The following is a 27,864-nucleotide window of genomic DNA, read 5'->3' as shown; positions in this document are numbered from 1 at the left end:
CTGTGTTTTCTTACCCTTGTGTGTATAACCACGATATTCCTACGGAATGAATTTTGCGCCAACTGATATTTTTTCATTTAAAACATATTTTTCTCGTAAGTATAGTTCAACCAATAGTTATTCCCGCATTACTGCCATTTTTATTTGATTCACCTTAAACTACTCATAAAGGTGTAATTAAAAACATATTACAATATATCTTCGGTAGCATGATGCCATTCACGAAGAAAATGGGGAACATTTCGTAAATATTTTGCTATTATCAGAATTTCCAGTTTGAGGTTTTATAATTCACCCATAAAATTATTAAAATTGTTAATTTAGAGCCAAGGCGAATCCATATTTTTTTTAAATTTAATATACTCTGTATTAATAATTTTCATCTGCTGCTAGACCATTTCATAAATAGAACTTTTAGTAGTCCTTTATGTAGTTGCTCATTTAACCGAGAACTGGCCTGTGTTTAAAAGTTCCAATCGATCTTTTCCACCAGGTATTTGCATACGCAAATACTTTACTTTAATACACTTCCCAGATATAAGTAAACTTTACTCCCTTCTTCTTCTAATCCGATGTCTTGTAGAGTATTAATTTTACAGTAATAAATTGTAATTTCGTAATTAATTGTAGAGTAAATTACGAAAAGTGGCTGCATTCTCCTTACCTTGTATTACCAGTTGAGCATTAACGATATTAGAAAGGAAAAAACTCATCGGTAATTATGGCATTAAAAAATTCTTTTGATTTTAACCTAGATCGATACCTCAGTCTTGCGTTTGAATTCCTCATTCTTAGAATAAGGGGTCCAATTCCTTAAGCTGGGCCCATATTTAAAAAATTCGATAATTTAAGAGAATTGACGTTGGCATTTCCGAAGACCCTTCTATCAGTTAACAAACGCTCCATACATTACTAAATCTGTAATAGGAGGCACTACTACCCACTTCTATGGCCCCAATATTCTCCTTTAAATATCACTGAAATATTTCCTCTATTCTGATCATGGTCTAACTTAGTCGAGGAAGTTTATGAGCGTTGAATTGAGTTCATTGCGAAAGAGGAATGCAAATGCCTTTATTCGCTTGATGTAGAGTCATTCATAAATACGAAATTTATCACAGCGGACGGATTCCATACAGATAGCGATGGTACTTAGCGCTGGCTCCCACCACCGCGTTACTCACAGCCCAAGTGACCTGCGTCGCCCCTATCAAGCGCCACTGCTTGCGTTCCTGATTCCCCGGCGTGAAACCCTTATTCCTCGTACCCGCTCGGTTGGCTTCCACGCTGCTCTAGGATCGCTACGTCCTCTTTAATCCCCCCACTGTCTTACACACCCTTATACAAGCGCCCCCTGCCTCGTGGCTAAACCACAAGACCGCCGTTTGTCGCAAAGATTGAGTCTACAAGATGTGAAAGGAGATAGCTTTTGAGAACCACAAAGAGAGAAGAATGGAGAGAAATAATTGTGGGAATTGCAGAATCAGGCTTTCCGTAGCCGAAGATTCGATCACTAATATTACAAAGGAGGATCCTCAGGTCGGTCTCCAAATGTGTTGTCACCCGCCGCGCATTTAAATGGGTTTACAGAAGTGTCCGCTCGCGTCGCTCTCGGATAAAATGATCCGAGTTTCACTTCACGAGGAAAATAGGCATAATTAGTGGTGTTAACCGAAATTTACATTGGTGATGATGTGCTTTATCGAATTCATAACTCCTCAATGCTATTCCTCGCAATTTCAAGTATTGTATCGCAAAATATTGGGAAAAAGTGGATCACATTTCACTCATCACTGCGCCGCGGAAACTTTTGAAAACAGATTAAAATGCGACCGAAGTGGCAACAGAAATCAGCCTTCAATGGCATAGAATCGGGTCTCCTCTGTGCAGTCCCCGTGGATTCGATGTTCGACTTTCGCATCGTCATCAGAGCAGAGGAGTGAAACGTCGGCTATGGAAAACCTACCCAGTGGAGAACCTGTAAAGAGTTCCTGCAATTAATTCGCTAGGAAATCCAACTATCCAAATAGGAATAAATTTTAGAATTACTTAATAGTTTACACCCAATAAAGAGTTTCTCCGGGATCATGGTAGGTCATCAGTTACCCTATATCACCACAAAAGCCTTTGGTAATTTTTTTCTTTATCTCCTTCAATGCGAAGTAAATAAGAAGAAGGCTTCCAGAATACGCATTCGAAATGTTTAATGGAAATAAAAAAAGCTGTAGAATGAGGCATAGAAATATATGGCTAACAATAACTTCATATTCAACCTTTTCGCTTCGCTTGTCCTTCATAACGACAAATGCAAATAACTACAACTTCAACTAAATTGCATTCACGGAAAAATTACTGGCGATTGGTGAGGACTTGAAAACATATTTATCCATACAATAACTTTATACAACTTACAACGAGCAAATGAGGCTGAATTTAGTATATTTGAATGTGATGTAATATTTGGTATAACATCGGCTATTAGATTTCTTGTATGTTACAGAAGATACAATATTAGTTTTGGCATGAACGCTTCATTATCTAATGAAAATATTGTATTTATAACGCCTTTTTCTCATTAAATTTTGATTTATCGTCGCAAACCATGTTTATTAAATTGCTCCTTATTGATTCACAGTAGGTGACTCGGTACTTAAAGTCATAAAGCCGGTAATAATAGCTAAACACGCAGTCAATGGATTTGAAACCATAGATTTATCTTTTTAACGCCATAAACTCTTATTGTATCGCTAAAATCCATTCAGATGACGAAGCATTTTAAAAATCGCTCAGAGAAATATCGTCGCCAGCTTTGCAAATGTGGAAAAGGGAAGAAAAAGCAACGTAATAGGGTACCGACCCTTTGAACTGACAAATCACGACGGATCTCCGAGACGGTCTAAAAAGTAGCATTCCTCTTATTGTATTCTCTTTCACGCCGGCAGTCAAACGGTCCCAAAATCGGGACGTTTCCAGGGATTTACTCGGTAGGACACGTCTTGAAGGGGGGTGGGGGTCCGAAATTCTCCGCCAAGCTCGAACCCTCCTCTTTTTCCGCGAATATATTTTTTGCCTGTGCGAGCGAAGGTCTGGCTTGGAGATCACGCTAGCATAAGAGAGGGAGAGAGAAATACGGAGTAGTGTTCCCAAGATTCCGCCGGAGAGTTCCGTTCGTGTGGAGGTCGGCCTCCGCTTCCCAAAACGACATGTGTGGAGGAACCGAGGAATTCCGCGCGCAAAACGTGACGTGGGGAAGCGTTCTTTTCGTCCGATTCCAAGCTGACGCTCCAGTTCCGTTGATCAAAAAACACAAACCTATTCTCTTTTCTCTCCGTCTCTTCGGCGCGCAATGGCTCGAACGGCTGCACAATGCTCTTTCTTTCCCTCCTCCTGAAGTCAAAAGATCACAGGTTCCATTTTGACCACACTTCTCACCAGTACGAGGACGTTCATAAATCACGTGAGGTGATAAAATTGGAGGGGCAGTGGGGAAAAGTCATGGAACATCATAAATGACCATCGTATCCCTTATTCTCGTAATTCATTTCTTGGAGATCTCTCGCAACTTCGTCCAATACTTATTATCACGAAGGATAAAATTTCTCTTAATATGATTTTTTTTAACAGAGTCATTTAAAAAATGTATAGAGCCATTAATATGCACATACATTGCTTTAATTTTAAATCCAAGAAACAAAATGACCGTGTGCATCATAAGCAGATGAAATAGTTATTAGGTGAATCACAAGTACATTTTAAGTGTTTCGATCGAGTTTTGTCATAATCAACTGCTGACTGAAATGCTATATTTCGCGCTTGATCAACTATCTATGATGGTGTAGCGCACCAAAACCGGTCCAAAAATTGCATAAAACTGCATTTATTTAAACATTAGATTCATACGTAAGATAAAGATTGGTAAGATAAAATTGTGTTTCTTTCAATGATGTTCTCTGATGCAAAATTACTTTGCATTTTCTCATGTTTGAAATCTCGCAAGCATTCGTTATTGCTTTATTTTATTTTTTTAATCTTCTCATATTAAGAACTGCTCGCTTGTTCAGTCTCTCTGCGAACAATGATATATATATGAGAGAATGTTTCTTTCAAATTAAAGCTGAAATTTTTCGAGAAGATAATTTCTGCACGTTATATTGGCAAGCTTCCCTGCACCCCCACAAGTCTACCCAACAAGTGACTCTTTTACTGGTTTCCTCCTGAGATGGAATTGAGAGATATTTTCTTTGGGTCTCATAAAATATCGTCAAGAGGTGGAAGATTATGAAGGAGTCCATAAAATACTCTTCGTATAATTTAGTGGGCATTTATTTCAGTTTGGAAGCTAAAACCCAGGGTCTAATTTAAAATAACTACAAAAAGTAGTTCAAGGCTAAAGGCTGAACTAAAATGTAAAAATTGAGAATAATGTACTGTTAAAAATGAAACTTCCCGCCTTAATATAAGTTTTACCAGAAAAATCTTTTCCGAGTCAACTGCATAAAAGTAACACTAGAGATTATTCCATATTCTGTCAATTTATTTCTGGGAGATCGCTCACAACTTTGTCCAATATTTATTCACACTAAGAATAAAATTTTAGGTTAACATTATTTTACTTTACCAGGGTTATTGTTAAAAGATTACTTTCATTGTTAAGAACATACATTGCTTTGATGTCAAATGGAAATAACAAATCACTTTGGCATTTATAGTATGCTACTCCGTGGTTCACCACGATAGCGTATGCTAATCGAAGTGAACTCTAATAGGTAATATGGGCTTACTATTCCCAAAATAAAATTCCTAAAAATATTTCCAAAAGCCGGCAAATTAATAGCATCTTACTGATTCTCGACATTAACATTTTGCCCTGCTGAAACTAGGTTAAGCTGGAAATAATAATTCTATCTAGTTTGCCTTGACAATTACGATGATAGAACAACTTAGTTCAGGTAAGTTTGAGACGAGGAGTATTAGTCCAGAGAAGTAGCCAGTTGTAGCCTCGAGTTCATAAAGAAAGAGGGCAAAATTGCAAACAAACGTGTCCCGGGCGACATGAACTTGGGAGACCTGAACTGCTATATAGCTTCTTCTGAAACTACAGCGACGACACCTGCCCGCGAACTCCCTAACGAGTCTCTCGCCTTTAATGTGTATTTTGATACGGTGGAAGCGAAGGCGGTGTGCATACATGACCTTCTTATGAGAAGCGATCCTTATATCCCTCTCACTACTAATCACTTTCTTCACATGTGGAAATCTTCTCTTAACCTCTTCAGACCTGAAAGTGTATATTCCGCATAAAATTTGCGTATGCCCCTTTTTTCTACAGGAATAGAAGTGAAAAATATTAATCCGCTGAAATCACACAGCAATCCATTTTTCGATATTAGCAATAATTATAAATATTTAATAAGTAAAAATCGTGTATTCATTTACAGAATCATCTTTAATACAATGTGAAGGAACCTTAAGTATCCCCAAAAAGAGGGAAGAGGGCCAATTCCAACTTCTTTAGCGTAGGTACCTACTTTAATTCCTTAAATTTTGTTTTGACATTATTAAAATTACAAATAAATATCAATATAAATATTTTTTGCTATAAAATTCAATAGATGAATAAAAAACTGGCTAAAATATGTGGCTTAGGGAAAGGAACTGCGTTCAAAAGAAGTAGGTAAAGGGATGAGGCATGGATTTGATCATTAAGTTTGAACGTGCTCATCGAGTAAGCTATCGACGAAAAAATAGAGAGAACATCAGGAGTGAAAATCCACGGTGAAAAAATTAGCATGCTGTGATTTTCCGATGCCGTAGTCATGGCCAGTGGTGTAGCCATAGGGGGGGGAGGTTTTCTGAGTTACAACTCCTCCCCCTCTTGAGCCTTTAAAAAAGGCGCTAAAAAATTATATGCTTTATTTTCAAAAGTACTAGTACAGAATTACAGTTTTTGAGTCCTAAAAATCACGTTTTCAACATGAAAAATCCCAAAATTTTTCCCGGACCCCTTTGCCCTGGAGTGTTTTCCATATCCCCTAAAGTGCTCCAAAATCTCCGGTAAACTCACCCCCACATTCCAAAATCCTAGTTACGCCGCTAGTCACGGAACAAACGGAGACGGACCTGAACAAAATTTTATTAAATGTAAGCTGAAAATCGAGTAAAAGAAACGAAGGTATTAGTCTGAAGTAGAAGAGAAGTGGGGAAGACCAACCTTAAACTAGGAAATCAGTAAACTTGAGGAGGTGAAGAATTTCTGCTGCTTGGATAGCAGAGTGACCAACGATGATCGGAGCAGTAACGAAATAGTCAGTGGAATAGCCCCAGCGAAGAGGGCATTTCACAAAATGAAGAGTCTACTTGGAACTGAAAATAAAAGACTTGAAGTCAGGAAGCAATTTATGGGGACTTGCATTCGCAGCATGCTTCTTTATGGTAGTAAGGCATGGACGATAACAATGGCGGGAAAATCAAAGTTGAATGCTTTCGAAATTTTGTATTAAAGAATAATGATGAAAATCAAATGGATAGATATTTTGAGTAATGCTAACATTCAAAAAAGAGCAGGAGAGAGGAGAAATCTTTTGAAAACCTTGGGTAGAGGACGGAACAATCGTGAGACACGAGGATATAATGAACATTGTTGAAAAACAGGCTGAAGAGAAAAACGGCAGAGGCAGGCCATGGGTAAGATTCACGGAGCATGTGATGAAGCAAAGGAATTATGTAGAAGTTAAATGATTTGCCGTTTGGAGTTCCAAGTGGAGAGCTGCGAAACCCATCTTATGATTGATGACTGTTGAAGATTAAGAATTTTCAACATAACCACTGAAACTGTGTACGGTGATGAATTTTTGGGAAAAGGATATACCTTCAAGAAGGATATACTCCGCAAACGGGATTCCATTATCAAATGCCGAATTCGTTAAATACTTGGGAGTCACCATCACCCGGGATATTTCGTGGTGTAAACGCATGAATTATGCGGAAAAGCTAACCGTAAACTGGGATTTGTAAAAAGAATTCTCGGTAAATGCCCAAAAAAGGTGAAAGAAATAAGCTACCTGACTCTAGTGAGGCCTCACTTAGAATATGCTGCTAGCGTATGGGACCCTTACGAAGTAGGACTGATAACTGAAATCAATCGAGTACAGCGCAGGGAGGCCAGATTTGTAATGAGTTGTTACGACAAAGGGTGCAGCGTTTCCAGTATGTTACACGAGCTAGGATGGGAATCTTTACAGGAGCGTAGATCGAAGCATTGGTATAATAACTTAGTGAATTCGAAGAAGATATATTCTCAGACGACGTGAATCATATGCTACGTTTACCGTCGTACTACGGTAGACGTGATCATGATAAGAAAATTAGAGAAATAGACTGCAAAACAGAGAGATTTAAAATGTCATTCTTCCCTCGTACTGTTAAGGATAGCAACGTTGTCTCAATTGATAGGATTAATGGCGTCACTCGCTAGGATGACTCATTGCATGTTTTTTCCATAGTTCTAACCTTGCATGCATTTGCTACAGGAATTACTAACCATTGGCAAGTATTTTTTTATTAATTTGCAAGTAAATTTTGATAGTACTGGTTAGACCCCACCTAGAATACGTTGTCAATCTTTGGGATCCTCATGAAATAGACTAAAAAAGTTAGAACGCGTGCAAAGAAGAGCTGCCAGGTACGTGAAAATTTGTTACAATAGTCTTGTCATTGTGATCGACCTCTTAGATGCTATAAGAATTACCAACTATTGGATAGTTTTTTTATGAATAAGAATGTATATTTTGCTAGTATGCGTAATATTTCTATGACCGTGCGGTGTGCATGTGGCGGTCATCTTGCATGCTGCATGTTGGTGATTGGTCATCCCCTGCAAAACACCCTAGAGGTGGCTCGCACGGTATTATGTAGGTGAAGACATAGAAACATTTAAAACCTGTGAAATTTTAAGCATAGTTCTCCACCAATTTAATATTGTAAAATTTTGTTTAATTTGTTGCTCTTTCCTGTCTCTACTATTTTCAATTTAGAAAATTAAATTATTTACTTTTAATATATTTATTTTAATAATAAAAATTGTATCACCATCATCTCTGGTCAACACCTAAATATGGTCAATTCTCCTATCAGCAAATCTTTTAAAAAAATATATCACAATAAATTAAATTGTGTATTCTATTTACTGGCGCAGCCTAACTTACCCACAAACTGCTCCAATCCACATTCTCATGCCTACATTATTTAATATGCACTCATAAATTCATATATTATACCATAGTGCATCTGGAGCAACTAACACAATTTAAGTACGTCATAAATAGATTGGCTTTTGATGAGAAGGAGCTAACTACGCCTCGCTGAAATCTCAGCATCGCAAAGCGCTGGATTCATCCTTTTCATCGACGTCTACTTCAACTCGACACACTGCCTTCTCCCTCTCTCTCTCCACCTTGCCTATATCTCGTCGTCCCACTTGAAGTCCTCTCGCTATCTCCTCAAAGGATGACGTCATCACCACCGTCTTCCCTCCCGATCAAGTGAGTCTCCTCTTCGAAGACGACCCACATCCTTTGACTCCCCGTGCTCGCAGGCGGCTAAGGGCCATTCGATGCCCGTTGGTTTCGTTGGCTTCCTACGCTGCTCGAAGATACCAAATCAAGGTGAAAAACACGAAGACACACAAGGACAACACAATTTTTTTTGTTTTTTAATATATATCAAAGAAAGATTGCTTATTGTGCACTTACTTTTTTACTCTTGCAGATTATTGTTTGTCCTAAATATCCTCATGGAAAACACATTGCTTTACTATAACCTTCATCTACATCCACATAATACCCTGCGAGCCACCTCTAGCGTGTTATGGATGCATAGAATTAATTGCTAACCGTTACCAAATTTCGTATATCTATGCTAGTGTATTTGTGGCAATTTGTCTCGGATTTTAATGCGTGGTACATGATTGGTGGGAGCTCATACCATTAAAATTAATGTCTACGAATTACTTTTTTATTGTATATTTTTATGAACGTTGCCTGTGGGGGACCTGTTGCAGCTTGCAGGCAATACGGCACATGTATATTAATCCGTATTTTGCCACTAGCGTAGCCAGAAAACGATCACAAGGGATCAAGGCTAGGGCATAATGATTTACAGAATAAAATATATTTATCATCATTATGTCATAACGTTCATCGTTAAATCTAAATTTTATGGCCAGATTAAGGCGGAAAGAAAATACTTTGCTATATACGTGCAACAATTAGTAGTGACCTTATAAAACAGATAAAATTGAACGATTTTGTCAAAAATTCAATTGAATTTGGTGAAAAATTGAAAGAATTTGAAGCAATAGAAAGTTACGCTACGCATCGCTAAAAAAACAAGAAATCGTCGCGAGCTGCGCATAGATCTTTCATACTGGGAAAATAAAAAGAAGTGTGGAATTAACTAAAAGAATATTTTAGTGATATTGAAGACAGGTTTGAATTTTGACACCTGCTGGTGTGCAGACGACAAGTTTATGATGATATTTCAATTAGCAAAACACCGAATTACTAGACCTAAATGTATTACTGCTCTTGCATAGGATTTATCCTCTACCTAATATTATTAAATATTGTTATTATTATCTACGCAAACTCCATTTCTTTTGCTGGTCCAATGGTGGATGCTTATTCCCCATTGCATTTGGTGGTAGCATGAAAACCCAGTACGGGCATTTAACGGAAATCAATTAGGTCCGTGACACCAGCTTAAACGACATCAAATTAAAGGAAAAACGTCGGAAATTTTACCGCAAAACTAAAAGTAAAGATAAATTAATGCAGTATTTCATACGATAGCAAAGGATTAATTCGTACGAATTACCTGAAACGATGATTAAAATGGATACAAATGATAAGTACAACAATTACACTATTTAGCATACAGGAATTCGGTAAAAAAACAAATCCCATTTACGAAAAATGCTTTTGTGATTTATCGAATAGAAGAATAAAATTAACAAACATATCACAAGCGGTATTAAATGCACATTCTTACACTTGCGATGAAATTAAGTGAAACTTAAATGAGTAGCGTACTTCGAAAAAATTGCCCGAATGCATGGTTAGGAGAAAGAAGGACATAACCGACTAAAATTTTTAATCAGACAATCATTAGATACAGCATGAGTGAGTAGTCCCTGATGTTAACTTGTGTTGTGTGGATTGGGTCTTACAAGACGTAATTTCAGGCTTGAAATTGAGGAAAAAAATTAAATTTTAAATAAAGTCACCGGCACCATTTGAGGAAAATTGGCGGATAGAGGTTAGGATCAATGCAGAAGGAACTTTGTGGGGATCTCGATCCTTTTTGTGACCAACCCCTGTGCCTTGGGGCACTTTTTTATGCCTCAATATTCAGCGGCACATACCATGCCTGCAGCGACGTAAAAAAATCTCCGGCGATCGCAATAGCAGAAATAAGCCAGGCTTGCGGGTTCAATGTTATGGGACTGGTTTTTTTTTTCAAATCCTTATACGATCCTGGGACTGGTTTGTCGCCCGGGTATTTCTTTCTTTTTCGCTTCGCCATAGGGGACATTCAAATGGGCGCTTGCAGCGCCGTTCTCGCTGATCGATGGAACCAACGCCCAAAGTGTGAGAGGGATTGTGTTCGACCGAGAATTCCGAAAGTAAATGTCGTGAAATGGGTGGGGTGTAAATGCAAGGGAACTGGAGGGTTGAGGAAAGTATGTTGGTGAGCGGATAACATGGAAGAGAAAAGGGGAAGAATGGATCTGGATGCATTCGTTAAAAATCAGCCATGAATGAAGAATTGGGACGGAAGAATGATCAATAGTCCACGGCGTGCACATTTTTGATGCCAGACGAAGTCAATGTTAAAGAATTGTTAGCACCTTTCTGCGCCTTCTACGCTTCGTTTTTTTATTAGCGAACAATCGCGTCACTGATGGTAATCTTACTCCATTATCAGGCATCGTATGCTCGATCACACGCATTAATTACGGGAGATAGATTCTGGATGAATAGATTTAAGCTTCGTTTTTAATCTAAATTGTTATGCTTGTGCATGTTTAATTTATTCATCCAAAATGTTCAGTAAATTACACTAAGTGTCGTCGGAAACCACCAACTTTCTTTGAGATGGATTCTTTTGGATCAAGTTTGCCTACTATTGATTTAATTTAATGCCACCATTCTCTTAATATATTTTTTTAATTTTCCGATGTGAGTTTTATTTCTGTACCATATAATTAATAACAAAATTTTGTGAAATGTTTGTGAAACAAAACTCAATGTTCATCTAAACTGCGGGTGACAGAATTGTTCAAGTTTGCACTATAATTTTGTACTTAAGAAAAGCATAAGATAAGGTAACTCAGAGCAACGTCTACAAGAGAATTTAGCATCTAATAATCTATTTTGAAGTTACGTTCTTATCAAATGGTACAAGCATTTAGCTCCATAAAAATTTAGGTATTAGTCAGAGTAATGTTACTCGCTTGGCCAACAACTTTGATGTTCATGCGAGGTATAACGTAAATGTAGTTTCAGACTTACAGTCATTATATAGCCAGGTGTACTATTTTTAGAGCTTGCAAAACTCAAGGTGAAGAGTACTCGTCCTAGGTCAAGGTCGCGACCAGAGCACTTCAAGTCTTCAACATGAAGCGAGAACTTTGGTCTCAATTGAGAACGATTAATGCAATGCATTGCAATATGTAATTGCAAAAATTCGTTCCTATGTTATTATTTCGCTTTATAAACTAATTCTAAGTTTATAATAATTGCGAATAAAAACGAGAGAGCATGCCAATTTCTTTTTAAGTCACATTCATTAAAATAACTTTATTACATGAGGGTAGAAGGCTCATCAATATTACTATCATAGTGAGTAAACCGTTATCTATTGCGAAAAATCCACAGAGGAAAAATCATTCGCCTTGACCGGGATTCGAACCCGGATCCCTCAATTTCCGGCCGAGTGCTTTAGCCAGTTAAGCTACCGAGGCGTCATTCTCCCCTGTGGAAATTTGTGGACTATACCGGACAAGGTGGTATGAACTGCTGAGCATATGATGCGACTAGCAGTCCAGGTCGTGCGCATGGCGCCACCGCCGGAGAGCAAAGCCCAAACTTTGAACACAAGTTATCTATTGTTTTTCTTTTTGCTGGAAGCTCAAATAAAGTATTTGGGAATAAAATAAACGTGAATACGGAAGTAAAGAAGTCAACGAAGAACTTCGGTGACACTCATTCACATTTTTATCATGCTCTACCAATAATCTTTAAGGTATCTGGCGGAAAGTGAGCATTATCACCCAAAACGGACTTCACAATGTGCTAAATAGATTAAGGTGCAACCTCAACGATACAACCTCACGAGTTTTAGGATCAATTATCGTGATTTGCGTCTTTCTCCATGGTGATTATTTTTCATGACAATTAATGCGATTTTCACCACTGATTAGATACCGTGCAAGCCAACGCCAGGAAGTGTGACACGGGGTGATTCCACACCAGTCATGCAGCAATCATCCTAGCCTTAGTCAGCCACGCGCTCGTTCACCGGACACAAGCCGCACACCGAACATTTATCATTTGTGTACTGTGTGGTGAGCATGTTGGAGTCCAATTGCATGCTGTATGCGGGTGATTGATCACCCCCCCTGCCAAACACCCTAGAGGTGGCTCGCTGGGTATAATGTAGCTGTAGAAGCCAAGCACTCGGGACGACACGTAGACTGACTAGTAAGAACACTAGTACTGGTGCGATGCTTGGCAGTTAGAATTAAATTTGAAAAAAAGCGTCGTAATGAATTTCTGGAAGAAAAACAACTCCCTACAACGTAGCTATTAGAGACTGTTGAATCCGTGAAATATCTAGGAGTTAGACTCAATAATGATCTATCGTGGAATAAACATATTCGAGAAATAACCGGTCAAGCTAATCGTAAAATGGGTTTTGTTAAAAGAATATTAGGAAAGTGCGACGACAAAGTGAGAGAAATTAGCTACTTTTCCCTCGTTAGACCACATTTGGAATACGCTGCCAGTGTTTGGGACCCTCATGAAAAAGGCTTAATAACAGAGTTAGAACGCGTGCAAAGAAGAGCTGCCAGGTTTGTGAAAGGTCGTTACGATAGTCTTGTTAGTGTAACTGACCTCTTAGATAAACTCGGATGGGAATCTCTATCGGACCGTAGATTGAAAAATAGACTAAACCTTTTAGATAAATTCAAGAGCAGTGTCTTTACTGACGAAGTTAACCATATCTTACGGACGCCAACATACTACAGAAGATCAGATCATATAAATAACATACGAGAGATAGATTGTAGAACAGACAGATTCCGAATGTCATTTTTTCCACGATCAATAAGAGATTATAACGGCAGCAATAGAACTCGTAAATAGATTGCATGACTTGTAGTGTAGCCTACTAACCTATGTAAAAATTAATGCATGTTTCTTAATTCAATTATTATTTCTAACAGCATATAGTAATATAGTTTGTTAGTATACGGGACGTTTTTTGGACGCTGTGGTGTGCATGTGGGAGTCCAAATGCATGCTGCATGCTGGTGATTGATCACCCCCTGCCAAACACCCTAGAGGTGGCTCGCAGGGTATTATGTAGATGTAGATGTATACTAGTGCCAATTTAACCACTGATTAGTGATAGAAATACGAAATGTTAGGGTAGTGTGTGATTCACGCATGAGTAATAATATGCAAAAAAATCATCCAGTTATTATTTACAATTTATTATCACTAGTTATTAACTACAGCCATGCCTATTTTACCAAGCCCAAATCAGGCTGTCCTAGATCTAAACTTTTTAGCTTAGACCTCTTAAAAATCAATGAACCCAGCGCAGTGTGATTTCGCGAGGGAGCAGGTTGTAATGGTGTTTGAATCGTGTATATCCTTCTCGCATTGTTACAAACCATAACTGGAATTTGTAAAAAGACTTCTCGATAAATGCCCAAAAAAGGTGAAAAAAGTAAGCTTCCTGACTCTAGCGAGGCCTGAATATGCTGCTAGCTCACTTAGAATGTGCTGCTAGCGTATGGGACCCTTTCGAAGTAGGTCTAATAGCTGAAATCAAGTTGTTACGACAAAAATTGCAGCGTTTCCCGTATGTTACACGAGTTAGGGTGGGAATCTTTACAGGAGCGTAGATCGAAGTTCAGGCTTAACTTACTTAGGAAATTCGGAGAAGATATTTTCCCAGACGACGTGAATCATATCCTTCGTTTACCATCGTACTATAGCAGACGTGATCATGATAAGAAAATTAGAGAAATAGACTGCAAAACAGAGAGATTTAAAATGTCATTCTTCCCTCGTACTGTTAAGGATAACAACGTTGTCTTAATTGATAGGGTTAATGGCGTCGCTCGCTAGGATGACTTATTGCATGTTTTTTTCCTTAGTTCTAACCTTGCATGTATTTACTCCAGGAAATACTAACCATTGGTCATTTTTTTTAAATGAATATACATGCATATTTTGCTAGTATGCGTATTATTTCTATGACCGTGCGGTGTGCATGTGGCAGTCCTCTTGCACGCTGGATGTTGGTGATTGGTCACCCCCTGCCAAACACCCTAGAGGTGGCTCGCAGGGTATTATGTAGATACAAACAAAGAGGGAGGATGCAGGATTGTATCGTGGTTACAAAGCACTGAATTTCGTCGGTTCCGTTCGGCTGATCGCAGCCGTAGCAGGAGGCACCCTTGGGTGGTGGCCCTTTGCTCGCATGTGGCGCGGAAGAGAATAGACCGTCGTGGCTGCTAATTGCCGACCGCATTTGGCTTACTAGTCTTTTCAGCTCCCCTAGAGCTCAACCCACATCGTGCTATACGAGCGCACAGAATATGACCCAACGAAGGTGCCGCAATCACCATGCATTGCTCGCATTCCGTAGGAGATAATGCGCTAGATACGCGCGGTGGTTTTGGAATCCGTAGCCGTGATTACACACAGGATCGCTAATTTTAAATACTGGAGTGGAGGTAATGAATAGAAAAGAAAGCTGGGATGCGTGTGAAAATCTTCCTGCTTTTTAATGAAAGGATATTAATGGTGAAGATGGAAACTAAATCAGTAGCCTCATAGTGGTGCAGGTTCATATGCCTGTGTCAGAAAATGAAGAAGTAGAATATCTACATTTATATAGGTATCACCCTACGATCCACCAACAGAGGTATATTTTTATATTTACTCCCCCCCTGCCAAACACCCTAGAGGTGGCTCGCAGGGTATTATGTAGATGTAGATGTATGTAGATGAGGTGTTTGGCATAGGGTGAAGTTTCACCACCATGCTCAACACTTACTTCCACGAACATGCACTACGCTTCGATATTAGTATTATCAAGAAGACGTCTACCAAGACATAACGGAAGTTATTCCAGCTAAACGCCTCTGTAGGTATCTTTCTGGGTAATATGTAGATGCAGACGTAATCAAACAGGTGAAAAGAGAATAAAATCTTATTATTTTAGGTGACTAGAAGACCGGAGAGGGCAAAATTAAATACGGAATAACAATCTACATAATAACTTTCGAGCCACCTCTAGGGTGTTTGGCAGGGGTGATCAATCACCAGCATGCAGCATGCATTAAGTTTTACATAGGCAAGTAGGCCACACTACAAATCCTTTAATCCATTTATGAGTCTATGGTAACCTATTCCTTCCATTGTGATCACGTTTATTGCCTCATGAGGTATATTTGTCGTTAATAAATTAAGAATAATTTCTCCTCGGTTGGGTACGGATGACATTTAAGACAATGAATTTTATGTAAAGGTGTGTAATAGTGCCTCGCAAATCAATTTACTTCTCCAATCAGGAATGAAGATATGCGTCTCCAATCTTCAGAAGGTACGTAGAAATCTCCTCCTACAATTAAGTTTCTTTCAGGATACTTGGATGCATTGCTGTTCATTACGTTGGTGGTCTATAATACGTGCATACTAATATAGATTTGGATTTTGGAAAACTAATTGAGCACCACACAGAATCAACGCTGGTCTCAGTTACGGTTACCGCTTGGGTTACGATTGAATTTTTTACAGCTATAAATACTCCCCTTTCCCTGGGCTACAACCTTGTCGCGGTGGAAAGGCTTGCGCGTTCATCTACATCTACATAATACCCTGCGAGCCACCTCTAGGGTGTTTGGCAGGGGGTGATCAATCACCAGCATGCAGCATGCATTTGGACTCCCACTTGCACACCACACCGTCCAAAAAACGTCCCGTATAATACAAACTATACTACTATATGCTGTTAGAAATAATAATTGAATTAAGAAACATGCATTAAGTTTTACATAGGTTAGTAGGCTACACTACAATTCATGCAATCTATTTACCAGTTATATTGCTGCCGTTATAATCTCTTATTGATCTAGGAAAAAATGACATTCAGAATCTGTCTGTTCTACAATCTATCTCTCTTATTTTATTTATGTTCCTATGACCCCTAGAGCTCCACAGGCGGGATTAATTCTAAATTATTCCCGGTATGGTCACCCATGCCAATAGAAGCAATAGGATAATTAGTATTAGGAAACCGAAATGAAAGAGGAGAAATACTTATTAAATTCTGCACTGAACTCAAACTAGTGGTTGCCAGTACATTATTCACAAACCCATTAGAAAATGCCAGGAGATCTTAAGGGATACCTAATCGACTACATTACAGTGAAGCAAAGATACAGAAATTTAGAGCACTGCAAATGCTACCACATGACAGATAATTTGCTAGTACGAGCGCCTTTCAGATTAAGGCTAGGATGAGTGCTGTATGCATAGTATGGAATCAACCCATGCCACACAGCCTTAAGGTGGCTTGCACGGTGGTTCAAAGATGTAGATGTAGAAAATAATCTTGGGATTTCTCATCAGTGATGTTGATGAAAATTTAAAAACGGTAAATTATAAATGTCTAAAGAAATTATTTAATGAATATGCAGTATTTAAGAGGAGCGTGGGAAAACGGAGGAGAATACCCAAAAAAGAACGTCCATGAGACAGACCCTTCACCCCTTCCACAGAAACGTGTGGGCCAGGGAGAAATCGGACGGCGAAGTCCTGGGATTTCCCGCAACGAGGTGGTGTGCATTCTCTTTGGGAAATCCCGAGGATGAATGGAAAACGTAAGTGCAATGGGATTTCTCAAGCCTCCACTCTTTCTCGTTCCCGTCGCTAATGGCTGTGGTGTTGAGGAACACAATAGACTTTGTGGAAGTTCAAGCATGGGGATCTTGGATTCACAATAATGCCTTTGACGAAACCAGAAGCATGTTTGGTCGTCCGTCTATGTGAGAATGGAGCATGCATTTCTAAAATCCAGAAGGAAAATAATAGCTTGGAAAAGTCTAACGGTCGGAAATTCCTACCAAGTCGAGGTAGAGTATTGGAGACACTAAAAACAAAGAAGTTTGCTCAGTATAATATATTTCATTAATATCCGCGGAATCGATGCATTATATTTATTGTTGTCAATTTTCAATGAATCCACCGCTATTTGAATCTGCTATAAATAATCTACATCTATATAATACCCTGCGAGCCACCTCTAGGGTGTTTGGCAGGGGATGAAAAATCACCTACATGCAGCAAGCAAGAGGACCGCCACATGCACACCACACGGTCATAGAAATATTACGCACACCAGAAAAATATACATGCTTATTCATTAAAAAATAAAAAAATTGCTAATGGTTAGTAATTCCTAGAGCAAATACATGCAAGGTTAAAACTATGGAAAAAAAACATGCAATGAGTGATACTAGCGAGCGATGCCATTAATCCTATCAATTGAGACAACGTTATACGAGGGGAGAATGACATTTTAAGAATGACATAATACCCTGCGAGCAACCTCATCCAAATCGGCATCTACATCTACATCTACATAATACCCTGCGAGCCACCTCTAGGGTGTTTGGCAGGGGGTGATCAATCACCAGCATGCAGCATGCATTTGGACTCCCACATGCACACCACACCGTCCAAAAAACGTCCCGTATGATAGCAAACTATACTACTATATGCTGTTAGAAATAGAATAGAAATTCAGAAACATGCATTAAGTTTTACATAGGTTAGTAGGCTACACTACAAGTCATGCAATCTATTTACGAGTTCTATTGCTGCCGTTATAATCTCTTAATGATCGTGGAAAAAATGACATTCGGAATCTGTCTGTTCTGCATTCTATCTCTCTTATGCAATTGTGCGGCATCATACCCTGCGAGCCACCTCTAGGGTGTTTGGCAGGGGGTGATGAATCACTAGCATGCAGCATACAATTGGACTCCCACATGCTAACCACACGGCAAAAAACGTCACGCATACTAACAAATTATACTACCACATGTAAGATTTCACTTTTTCCCGGCGTATGATGGCGGTGAATTCTTCTCGGGTTTCCATCCGGGTGAGCTCCATCTCCGGGTGAGCTCCAGATGGAGATGGAGCTCACCCGGATGGAAACCCGAGAAGAATTCACCGCTATACTACCACATACTTTTTGAAATAATAGTAAAATTCAGAAACATGCATTAAGACATACATAAGTAAGTAGTCTATAATACAAGTCACCTAATCTATTTATGAGTCCTAACGCTGCCATTATAATCTCTTATTGATCGTGGAAAAACAAAGACATTCTGAATCTGTCTGTTCTACAGTCTATCTCTTTTATTTATTTATATGATCTGATCTTCCGTAGTACGTTGGCGTCCGTTGGATATGGTTAACTTCGTCAGAAAAGACACTGCTCTCGAATTTATCTAAAAGGTTTAGTCTATTTTTCAATCTACGGTCCGACAGAGATTCCCATCCGAGTTTATCCAAGAGGTCAGTTACACTAACAAGACTATCGTAACGACCTTTCACATACCTGGCAGCTCTTCTTTGCACGCGTTCTAACTATGTTATTAAGCCTTTTTCATGAGGGTCCCAAACACTGACAGCGTATTCCAGATGTCGCCTAACGAGGGAAAAGTAGCTAATTTCTCTCACTTTGTCGTCGCACTTTCCTAATATTCTTTTAACAAAACCCATTTTACGATTAGCTTGACCGGTTATTTCTCGAATATATTTATTCCACGATAGATGATTATTGAGTCTAACACCTAGATATTTCACGGATTCAACTGCCTTTAACTGGGTGCCCCGAATGATATAGTCACGTTGTAGGGAGTTATTCTTGTATTATCTCTTTTATTTTATTTATATGATCTGATCTTTCATGGTATGTTGGCGTTCGCAAGATATGGCTAACTTTGTTAGAAAAAGCACTGCTCTTGAATATATCTAATATATTTAAATATCTCTAATCTATATCTAAATATATGTAATATATGTAAATGGCCTCCGTGGCGCAATCGGCTAGCGCGTTCGGCTGTTAATCGAAAGGTTGGTGGTTCGAGCCCACTCGGGGGCGTTATAGTGGACGATGTGGTGTGCATGTGGGAGTCCAATTAATGCTGCATACTGGTGATTGATCACCCCCTGCCAAACACCCTAGAGGTGGCTCGCAGGGTATTATGTAGATGTAGATAGATATTGATCTATCGTGGAACAAACAGCGGGAAGTCATAGGTCAAGCTAATCGTAAACTGGGTAGGGTTAAAAAATATATTAGGAAAGTGCGACGACAAAATAAAAGAAATTATCTACTTCTCCCTCGTTAGACCTAGTGGGGGATATATATGGGGGGCGCCCCCCCCCCCCCCACCTTGCGGTGCCGCCCGTATTGCCAAACAATGAAGAACCATTATTGTAACTTTTTAATATCATCAGGCGGCATTGTGTTGAATATGTCTATAAGCAGTTTAAATGAAGCTTTCTTAAACTTTGCACGTGTCTTGATTAATTTTTATTACGATAAAAGTAAAGGTAACTTAAGTTATCTTTTGCGTCCCCCCCCCCCACCACTTAAGTTTTTTCTGTATCCCCAACTGGCTAGACCCCACGTAGAATACGCTGTCAGTGTTTGGGATCCTCATGAAATAGGCTTAAAAACCGAGTTAGAACGCGTGTAAAGAAGAGCTGCTACGTACGTGAAAATTCGTTACGATATTCTTGATAGAAAGTATGAGGGTTCTGGGCGAACCCTTCGAAGGTGCAACGCACCGGGGCCAGGAACCAAGCCAGTGGCTTATATGCCCGATCACCCGGGGAGGGGCTGGAGAGGAAGGAAAAAGGATAGATGCGCCGCCGCGATGGGAGCCCGCCGACGCCTCTGGGAAAGGATAGGAACGGAAGGGACGGGACGAGGGAAAAAACACCCCATCTACATCTACATCTACATAATACCCTGCGAGCCACCTCTAGGGTGTTTGGCAGGGGGGTGATCAATCACCAGCATGCAGCATGCATTTGGACTCCCACATGCACACCACACCGTCCAAAAAACGTCCCGTATAATAACAAACTATACTACTATATGCTGTTAGAAATAGAATATAGAATAGAAATTCAGAAACATACATTAAGTTTTAAATAGGTTAGTAGGCTACACTACAAGTCATGCAATCTATTTACGAGTTCTATTGCTGCCGTTATAATCTCTTATTGATCGTGGAAAAAATGACATTCGGAATCTGTCTGTTCTGCAATCTATCTCTCTTATTTTATTTATATGATCTGATCTTCCGTAGTACGTTGGCGTCCGCAAGATATGGTTAACTTCGTCAGAAAAGACACTGCTCTTGAATTTATCTAAAAGGTTTAGTCTATTTTTCAATCTACGGTCCGACAGAGATTCCCATCCGAGTTTATCTAAGAGGTCAGTTACACTAACAAGACTATCGTAACGACCTTTCACATACCTGGCAGCTCTTCTTTGCACGCGTTCTGTTATTAAGCCTTTTTCATGAGGGTCCCAAACACTGACAGTGTATTCCAGATGTGGCCTAACGAGGGAAAAGTAGCTAATTTCTCTCACTTTGTCGTCGCACTTTCCTAATATTCTTTTAACAAAACCCATTTTACGATTAGCTTGACCGGTTATTTCTCGAATATGTTTATTCCACGATAGATCATTATTGAGTCTAACACCTAGATATTTCACGGATTCAACTGCCTTTAACTGAGTGCCCCGAATGATATAGTTACGCAGTAGGGAGTTATTCTTCTTCCAGAAATTCATTACGACGCATTTTTTCAAATTTAATTCTAACTGCCAAGCATCGCACCAAGCTTGGATAGCAGCAAGGTCATTCGTTAGTTAATCTATATCTTTGCTGGAACGGATTTCTCTGTAAACTACAGCGTCGTCTGCAAATTATCGTAACTTACTCTGCACTACTTCGCCAATGTCGTTTATATAAAGTAGGAATAGGAGTGGGCCAATGACACTACCCTGAGGAACGCCAGAAGTGACTCTAACCTCATTGGAGACTGCACCGTCTAATACTACTCTTTGGACGCGGTCGCTCAAAAATTCTCTAATCCAGGAAATGACATCTTCATCCAGACCATAAGATTTCAGTTTTATCATTAACTTTCCGTGGGGTACTTTATCAAATGCCTTTTTGAAATCAAGAAAAATCGCGTCTACTGGAATGTTGTCTTCCCCGGAGACTAAAATATCGTGGGCGAAAAGCGCTAACTGAGTTTCGCACGACCTGCTTTTCCTGAATCCATGTTGAGTTCCCATTAATAAGTTTTGCGCGTCTAGGTGTTTCATTACCGAGCTGACTACGATGTGTTCAAGGACTTTGCAAGAGATGGACGTTAAATATATCGGCCGGTAATTAGATGGCTGTTCCTTGTCTCCACTTTTAAATATTGGCGTTACATTAGCGATTTTCCAGTCATGAGGTACTTCGTGTTGCTTGATGGATTTACTGAACATTAACTGCAGGTAATGGGCAATTTCTGAGGCTAGTTCTTTATATACGCGAGAAGAGATTTCGTCTGGACCAGGTGATTTATTTGGACTAAGCGATTTCAATATATTTTCTATTCCGAGCGTACTAATGTCAATAGGTGGCATCTTATGTATACAGGGATTGTCATCGGTCTCGTGTGAGTTTTCGGAAGGCTCCGTGAACACGCTCTTAAAGTAGGAATTTAATAAATTGGCTTTATCGTAACTGCTTGTCAACACATCTCCATTGTCGTTTCTCAGCGAACATACGGTAGATCATTTTACCCCAACGCTATAGAAGCGAAGGGGGCCCTACTAATTAGCGAAGCCAAGCGTGAGCTATTAATGTTCTACCAATCCTAGTGGATTTTCCTATGATGAAGAAAAAGCCATCGATCGAATCATATAAATGAAATAAGAGAGATAGATGGTAGAACAGACAGATTCCGAATGTCATTTTTTCCACGATCAATAAGATAACGGCAGCGATAGAACTCATAAATAGAGTGCATGACTTGTAGTGTGGCCTACTAACCTATGTAAAACTTAATGCATGTTTCTTAATTCTATTATTATTTCTAACAGCGTATAGTATTATAATTTGTTAGTATACGTGACGTTTTTTGGACGGTGTGGTGTGCATCTACATCTACATCTACAAATTACCCTGCGAGCCACCTCTAGGGTGTTTGGCAGGGGGTGATCAATCACCAGCATGCAGCATGCATTTGGACTCCCACATGCACACCACACCGTCCAAGAAACGTCCCGTATAATAACAAACTATACTACTATATGCTGTTAGAAATAGAATATAGAATAGAAATTCAGAAACATGCAGTAAGTTTTACATAGGTTAGTAGGCCACACTACAAGTCATGCAATCTATTTACGCGTTCTATTGCTGCCGTTATAATCACTTATTGATCGTATGTGGGATATGCATGTGGGAGTCCAATGCATGCTGCATGCTGGTGATTGATCACCCCCTGCCAAACACCATAGAGGTGGCTCGCAGGGTATTATGTAGATTTAGATGTAGATGAAAAACCCTAGAGGTGGCTCGCAGGGTATTATGTAGATGTAGATCAGATCATACAATTAAAATATGAGAGATAGACTGTAGAACAGACTGAAGGTTTAGTTTAGTTATTTTGTTTTCATTCGCCGGTCTGACAGAGATCAAGAGCACGCCATTGCCCTATCCTCGCTTTAAAATCACTATTTTTACCATAAGTAATTGGGAAATCGTAACAATCGAAATCAGTTCAAGGAAAGAATGACATCTGAAATTTAAATGGTTATCACTTGAAAATATAAATCTTCCTTTGACGTTGATGTTACCAACTACTTGCCTTTTCTATAGTGAATCCCAGACAGGGAGACGGGAAAACCCAGAGACAGAAGTTTAACGGGCTAAAGATAAGCAATGAGGGTGAGGCGCGGGAGGAGAATCTGAACACGTGCAAGGCTTGGATTTTCCAGTGGGAAGACGACCGAGAGTCCGTTGGAAGGACTCATTCAGGATTAGGGAATACCCACCCGCAGGGATCGGAGCAGAGAGGAGTCATTAGGGCAAGAAAACGGCCGGAAAAGTTTTCGGACAATGAGGAAGGGTAGGAAAAACGGCTTGGGAAGGTAAGACGGGAGTGAGAAAGGACCATCACCACGTGTTCCCCACAAGGAATGGAGAAGGGGGGAGGAGTTTCAACGCACGAGGTGATTGTGGAAGGGGGAGGGGTGGAGGGTAGAGCCACGAGTATAGTGTTTTATTGGTGGAGACAGTCTGGCTGGGTTTTTCTATGTTTTTGAGGTGACGTGGGGGAATAGCAGAAGTGGATTTCCGAGGTTTGCATCAAATGCCATTCGTTTAGTTGCAGTGCTACCGTCATCATCAGTGTGTAATCTCAACTGACGTCTATCTGTACGCGCATCGCCATGTCAAGGAACGCTATCTTCCTCATCGCTGCTGCTCTCCTACTCTGCGTCACTGTGGTATCCTGTAAACCATTAGGTGAGGCATTATTTCTTCCATGCGCCATTCCACTTTCGCGTAATGTGCCGCCGTGTGATATGCCCGTTCTTGTTTCACATCGTTGGAACGCGTATTTCTTGAGTGGAGCCATTTGCTCATTGTTATGTTTGTGATATTTGGTCCCCACGCAGAAATTCTATTGCGGTTCTGTGCAATCAAATGATTGGTGCCCGAGTTGACATGCATAGATCAGGAGTTCACGAGTGTTTTTGTGGTGAAAGGTTCATTTTTTCGGTAATGAAGTTCTTCAGCTGAACAGGGACGGATACATTCTTAAGAAGATCTAATCATGATCAAAAACTTCGCTAACTGCATTTAGTATAATGTAGCTTTTTTGAATTTATATAATTTATGACAGCTTCTTATGTCTCGACACCACCTTGTAGTGTGAAAAAGTGCCAAGTAATATTCTGGCCTATTCTCACGCCTGAAACAATCTTACTGTACGATGTTTCTCAATACACCCCGCTACATCTGAGTTAATTTTCAAGTGGCTTAACCTTGAAATACAAAAATCCCCTCGGGTGCAGTTTTGCGGCGGTGGCAATCAACTGTAATTGTTTTAGTTGCAGTAATAATATATGGTGGGGTTGATCTATGTGTAAACGTTCGCGACAACTCTGGCTTTTAACTCAACCTTTGTTGAATATGTTAAGTTTTGATTTTTTTTCTAATCTATCTGATTGTCGACTTTAACTTAACTGCATACTGTGTTGTATGCCGTATCAATAAGTGCATGGCGGGGTTGGGGCAGTAAATGCACAGAAGGGAATTATCTATTAGAATTTATTACTCGTGCATTCTGAGTATTTCCGCTGCTTTCATTTTTAAGCAAGGTAATTGCTCTTTAAGTAGGAAAAAATATTTCTGCTGCCCTTTCGTGTCAGACATTTTTGAAATTATTGTGCAAGAATGTGGTAAATATTATAATAATTGACACCGCGCGGTTTTTAATACCTTCAAGTAGTGCTATACGGCTAATCGTGCAGTATTGTGCGGAAATGTGGTATGTGTTGTGATTTTGAAAACACTCTGTTATAATGCCTATAATAGTAATGCCTTAACATTTTTTACGTCTGATGTGGTTAACATGGCTGATCTTTGGCACATTTGCCTTATTGTTAATTCATTATTTATTTTAATGCTTTTTGATGAAATGCTTTGTTACTCCTGCTGTGTCTTATTATTTCTATTTTTCCTAGTAAATACCATCTATATCATAATCATTGTTACCGCGGAGTATATACATGCTATGGGATAGCATTATTCCGATTTTTTAAAGCAACTCCCTTTAGGTGGCTCGCAGGTTATTATGTAGATGCAAATATCCGCTTAAAACTTTCACCCTGCCCGAAAGATGGCATACTGCGCGGTTTCAAAATCACAACTCCTACCACATTTCTGCACAATACGTTCAAATAATGTCAGAAAACATGCCAGCGGTTTCTACATCCATTAATCATTTAGCACAACTTTAAGGTATTATGAAACTCTCACCCTACCTAAAAGATGGCATACAGGACATTATTTTAATGTATTTATATTTACATATTACCCTTCTACGTCTACCTAAGCCACCTTTCGATCCCCCTCTTGGGCGCTTGGCGGGGGGTGCATTATTTGCTCTAGGAATTACTAACCATTAGCATTTTTTTAATGAATAAGCATGTATATTTTTCTAGTGTGCGTAATATTTCTATGACCGTGTGGTGTGCATGTGGCGGTCTTCTTGCATGCTGCATGTTGGTGATTTTTCACCCCCTGCCAAACACCCTAGAGGCGGCTCGCAAGGTATTATGTAGGTGTAGAATCCCAGTTTACGGATAAATTTTCCGCATATTCAGCGTTTTTGTTTACCTTACGAAGGATTGCGAGTAATGGTACCCCTAAGTATTTTACGACGACCCCTATTAAACCCCTAGACCTGATAATTGCATTTTCATTATTCTTCAGTCATTGCCACGGATGTCATCAGTAATTTCCCCCCTGCCAATCACTTCTGTAGGTGGCTTGCCAGGCAATATGTAGATGAAATTAAGTTTCTTTTGAGCCTAGACTAACCTATCCTGAGGCTTCTAGGTTGCCACAGAAATACATCACACATTTATTTTCCCCTTCAAGAACCTGGGCTTAAGTGTCCATTATTTCCATATTATTTTCCTAAGAAATGTATCATTTCCTTTTTAGATGAGGAAATCCTGATTGAGCGGTATTTTCGAAGCCTCCGGGAGGTGAGCACGGAGCCTGGGCCATTGGCGGTCGGAGATAGGATGGATAAAGAGCCAGCAAGGGACTTGGAGGTGTGGCTGGAGCCAGTTTATGTGGACGATGAGGGGCAGGCGCCTGCGCTGAGTCTCTCGTACGTGGACCTCATGGGATTGAAGCCGTCCGTCAATGAGAACATGGTGAAGGATTCTGGCAAACTCGTTGAATCTCGCGAGTCTCTCCGCATTACCTCAAGGTTTGGAGGGGAAATGAACGACCAGCCCGTAGCCATGGCCAACGGTGGAGCCGATGCAGAAAACAAAATCCCTCTTCATTGGAACAGAGCTCAGGGTCTCTTCAGGCAGCTGCAGTCTTCTTAATTTCATCAAGACACAGTCCTGATTTTGATCATCAAATTCATTTTCTAATTATATCCATAACTTTCGCTCAAAACTTGATCCAGTCAGTGAATCAGGCATTATATTTTAAGGATGATTTATTGTAACGATATGATGATTTTTTTAGTATTTATTACAACATTGTTAGGTAGGAGTAGAAGTTGTACGTTTCCACTATTTACGCTGTTTTCTGTGAAAACGTTGGATTCGTTGTCGGTGAGATATTTTGCATTTTGTCCAGGTATGTGTGTTTCCTAATGATGACAGTGAGTGTGAGTGAGTGAGAAGGCAGAGCTACTAACTATTATTTAATCGTCTGTTTTGTGAATTTGAGTGACTTTTTTCATCCCTGCTATGTATTGATTGTATTTTGACAATTAAAGTTTTTAAGATGATACTAGGTTATGGTTTTCTTTGTGCACGAGTTCATCATTTTTCGCATTTCAGGTTTTAAGTGGATTGTCTCAGTTCAATTTTGGTCGATATGTCCTTGGCTACCTACGTGCTTCATAGCGGGTGTAAAAAGTGCATCCTTTCTACCTCGAGTTCTTGAGAAGTAGCTTGATCATGTATTAGCGAATAACTGTTGTTAGTTTGGCATTCATTGACAGCTAGATTAAGAATTATTGCTGCGGCGTGTAGTACATTTATTATTTTGGTTGTTAAGCGCATAATTATTTTGTAAGTTCTTGTCAGGTTCGATTCCCCAGCTAGAACTGGTGACTGGTTTTACTTTTCTTTTCAACTGCCTCCTACTCGCTTTTGGTACTAGGAACTTAATAGGGGTCAAGCGTAATTGTTTAAAATTGAAATGCTGTTTCATCACGTAAGAATAACAAATTTCGATAATTCGAAGCAATTTTTTATTGAGTTTTTAACTATCTCTGTTTTTTCAATTGACCTTTTCCTAGGTACCTACTTGTTTTTTCCACCACTGCCTTCCATCACTTTTCATGCTCAATACCATGTGTACCAAAGATCACTGGAAATTTCATTTGCTATTCCAGGTAGAGTTTATTACTACAGATCCTAAGTAGATTTGTGACGAAACTTGGTAACGAATTTCTTCAATAATGCTTTACTGTCTCTCTAAGTAATAGTCTCTGTGGATATTTTGGATTGCATGTTTTTCTTCCTTCGATAAGTTTTCCTCATTTGTTTACAATGAATGATGAGGATGCCCTTTGGATGAGGAGGTAACTTTCTGTATCCGAGAAAGTTAAGGCTGAGCTTGTAGCCCATTTAGAAGGTAAGTGTAGCTGTTTGTAATTGAGAGGTCGCCTATAGATGTTACTAGCTGCTCGTGAAGGTGCT

The 27,864-nt window shown here is 39.5% G+C and overlaps 1 protein-coding gene and 1 non-coding gene across 2 annotated transcripts; both read left to right on the top strand.

Moving 5' to 3' along the window:
- The first annotated feature begins 19,405 nt into the window (after window positions 1-19,405).
- Trnan-guu lies at window positions 19,406-19,479 on the top strand. The gene has a single exon. It is a non-coding gene; the product is annotated as a tRNA-Asn (tRNA).
- A 4,191-nt stretch (window positions 19,480-23,670) lies between these two features.
- On the top strand, window positions 23,671-26,947 carry LOC124155034. The gene is made up of 2 exons (XM_046528779.1): window positions 23,671-23,926; window positions 26,135-26,947. Exons 1-2 carry the CDS (start codon window positions 23,851-23,853, stop codon window positions 26,530-26,532), a joined length of 474 nt encoding a protein of 157 aa, XP_046384735.1. The 5' UTR covers window positions 23,671-23,850; the 3' UTR covers window positions 26,533-26,947.
- Window positions 26,948-27,864: the final 917 nt, after the last annotated feature.

This window comes from Ischnura elegans, chromosome 3, assembly GCF_921293095.1.
Source record: "Ischnura elegans chromosome 3, ioIscEleg1.1, whole genome shotgun sequence".
Taxonomy (NCBI): Eukaryota; Metazoa; Arthropoda; class Insecta; order Odonata; family Coenagrionidae; genus Ischnura; species Ischnura elegans.
This window is presented reverse-complemented; position numbering and strand designations above follow the sequence as displayed.

Bases quoted from the DNA above. Each gene is read 5' to 3' on its own strand.
- LOC124155034 (XM_046528779.1), top strand. From the start codon at position 23,851: ATGTCAAGGAACGCTATCTTCCTCATCGCTGCTGCTCTCCTACTCTGC. The intron at 23,927-26,134 runs GTGAGGCATTAT...TTTCCTTTTTAG, and splicing joins GGTATCCTGTAAACCATTAG to ATGAGGAAATCCTGATTGAG.